Source organism: Elephantulus edwardii, unplaced genomic scaffold (assembly GCF_000299155.1).
Source record: "Elephantulus edwardii isolate Elephantulus edwardi_28Jun2011 unplaced genomic scaffold, EleEdw1.0 scaffold00062, whole genome shotgun sequence".
Taxonomy (NCBI): Eukaryota; Metazoa; Chordata; class Mammalia; order Macroscelidea; family Macroscelididae; genus Elephantulus; species Elephantulus edwardii.
The window spans coordinates 177,643-180,670 of NW_006399812.1; the positions used below are offsets into that span (position 1 = coordinate 177,643).

Sequence of the window (3,028 nt, forward strand, 5' to 3'; positions counted from 1 at the left end):
CCAGTGCATACATATTTTATGGTGCTATGATAATGAAATAACATTTTATAATGAAATTATGTAAAATAGGTTGGTTTATGCTATAACCAAAAAAAAAGGAAAAGTAGGCTTCTAAGATATAACTTAACATAAATATTAGACTAAATATGTGGCTCAAAACACAACTTTAAAAATAGTTTCAAGTTAATATATCTGGGCAATTAAGTTTAAATATCATTAATAGTAGACTATTTCTTGAGTTTCCTTGCTTCCCCAAATATTCATGATTTATCATGCTATATGACCCAAAATATCCAGACATTTAAGTCACTTACTCTTCCAATGATCGATCAAGGCCCCGATCTGGGGATCGATGGTGAGCACGGTCTGGTGAATGACATTTGGTATTCGCCTTTATTGTAGTACTCATGTGGTATGCATTACTTGAATAATTTTGGCGGCGAAGTTCTTGTACAGCTCTTTCCCTAAAACAAAATATTGATGCTTTTAAAATTTATATTCAGTGACATGATGAAAATTGCCATAAACTGTAGGTTAAATCATACTTTCAAACTTAACCATCATGAGAAACTAAACTCTGTTAACTAGAAAATTATGCTTTCCAGGCTAAATGTTGTGTGAAGATAAACTTACCTTTCGAAGCGCTCTGTCCCAAGTTGTCTTTTGGTAATATCCAAATCAGCCTCTAGCTGTGTTACTACATTTCTGAACTGGGCCACATCTCTACTTTGGATGGCCCTGTGTATAAAAAAAAAAAAAAAACAACAACCAAAAAACCCCCAAAGTTAGGTGATTGTTAATTAAACTTGGAAATATGGCTATGATTTCACAGTAATCTATACTATAATGGTTTCTCAGCTGGGTTTGAGACAAGTTGTCATTTGTATACTGAGATGAATTTTATTATTGTTCTTAGGTACTACTGAAGTAATTCCAATTCAGAGTGAAACTGTGAACAGAATGAAACACTGAGCTCAATGCTGCAGCCATTGTGTAATACCTTCCAATCTGAGAGGCTCATCTAATATCAACCAATGCTCCACTGTTATTTAAAAAGCATTTCCACTGGCACTGGCCAGTTTCTTTTGGAAGTAAACTGTCAGGCCCTTCCTGCCTTTGTCTGGAAGCTCCACTGAAACCTATGCCCATGGGTAACCTTACCGGTATTTTAAATATTGGTAGCATCGCTTCCAGCATCACTGCAACACTCAACCCAGCACAGTACAACAAACAGACACTGATAGATGTATTAGAAAACCTCAGTCTCATTGTTGTCAAGTCGGAAACGACTCCTAGTTGATACTCCAGCAGGTTTTCAGAGGCTGTAAACTGCATAGGAGGAAATTGCCCATCTTTCCCCTGTGGAGCCACTGCTGGATTCAAGCCACCAGAGAGGGGCCACTTGGGGGTAGCTGTGCCTCTCCCTATGAACTACATCACCAGTGCTCAATGGATGTGTTAACTCAACTCACTGCTGCTGAGTTGGAACAGACTCATAGCTGACCCTCTCCACTAGGTTTTCAGAAGCTGTAAACTGCAAAGGAGAGGATATTCACCCATCTATCTCCCACAGAACAGCTGGGGGATTTGAACTGCCTGCCTTTCAATTGGCAACTCAACTCCTTACATACTAGGCTATAATTGCTGCTGTTGTTATGCACCAATTAGTCCAAATCAACTCACAGTTAACCCTACAATGGGTTTTCAGAGGCAGTAAATTGCATAGGCAGAGACTGCTCCTTTTCTTCCCACAGAGCAGCTGATGGATTCATATCACATACCTTTGGGTTGGCAGCAAGAATTTTTTTTTAATTCATTTTAATGGAAGTTTACCCAGATATGCCTGGTTCGAATCCACGAGATGCTCTGCTGGAGAAAGAGGGACAATCTCCTCCTGTACCAGTCAAATCTGATTTGACGGTACAATGCACAAAAAAATAATAATTTTAAAAAATTCTTAATGGACGTTTACAGAGACTTAGGGTTTCCAGTCATTCATTGTTGCACTTTTCTCCCTGCCCAACCTCTTCCCCCAATTCACTCTTCTCTTTGAAGAGTAAAAGAAAAATTCTTTCATTGTTATACAATTCCCCCCCCCAGTCCACTCTACTCTTCAGCCTTCATTCTGGATTCCTGTTATGACAATAATACCTAATCATATACTGTTTCAATGTAGTATACATTATTTATTCCCTCTTTTTCAGTCTTCCCTCAACCCCAATGTCAGTCTCATTTTACAACAGTGGCTCTATTCATATTTGTCCTTTTGTTATTGAGATATTTCACTCAGCATAACGTCCTCCAGGGTCACCCATTTTGTATAATATTTCATTAGTTCCATGTTTTTTAATGCTGCATAGTATTCCATTGTGTGAATATACCAGAGCTTCTCTATCCATTTGTTTGTTGATGGGTGCTTGGGTTGTTTTCAACTCTTTGCTATTGTGAACAAAGCCAAGATAAACAAAGATAAACATGGGTGTGCATATATCTGCTTGGGTGGCGGTTATGGTTTCTTTGGGGTATATTCCTAGTAATGGAATTCCTGGGTCAAATGGTATTTCTATTTGCATCTTTTTGAGAAAGTGTCATACTGTCTTCCATAGTGGTTGCACCATTTTACACTACCACTAACAGTGAATAATAAGGGTTCCAGTTTCTCCACAACCTCGCCAGCATTTGATGTTTGCTACTCTGTTGAATTTTGCTCTTCTTACTGGGTGGGACAATATGTCATAGTTTTGCATCTCCCTTAGAGCTAGAGATTTTGAACATTTCTTCATGTGCTTGCTGGCCATTTGAATGTCTTCTTTGGTGAAGTGGGAAGCATTAATTCTTACCACCAGAGCGCCCTAGACCATAATTATTGTTGTTGGGTACTGTCGAGTAGGAACTAACTCATAGCTGGCCCACCAGTAGGTTTTCAGAGACAGTAAATCCCATGGGAGGAAATTTTCCATCTTTTCCCCATGGTGGATTCAAACCATATGCCTTTGCTTTAACAATGTTGTTGTTGTTGTTATGTGCC

At 38.7% G+C, this 3,028-nt stretch overlaps 1 protein-coding gene across 1 annotated transcript in view; it reads right to left on the bottom strand.

The window, feature by feature from the left end:
* Positions 1 to 310: 310 nt before the first annotated feature.
* Positions 311 to 3,028, bottom strand: part of TSGA10 (testis specific, 10) — a 109,572-nt gene continuing 106,854 nt past the window's right edge. The window contains exons 14-15 of the mRNA XM_006887788.1: positions 634 to 738; positions 311 to 464 (exon numbers count right to left, since the gene is read on the bottom strand). Of these exons, the coding sequence (XP_006887850.1) occupies positions 311 to 464; positions 634 to 738 (259 nt within the window). The remainder of the gene's footprint in view (positions 465 to 633; positions 739 to 3,028) is intronic.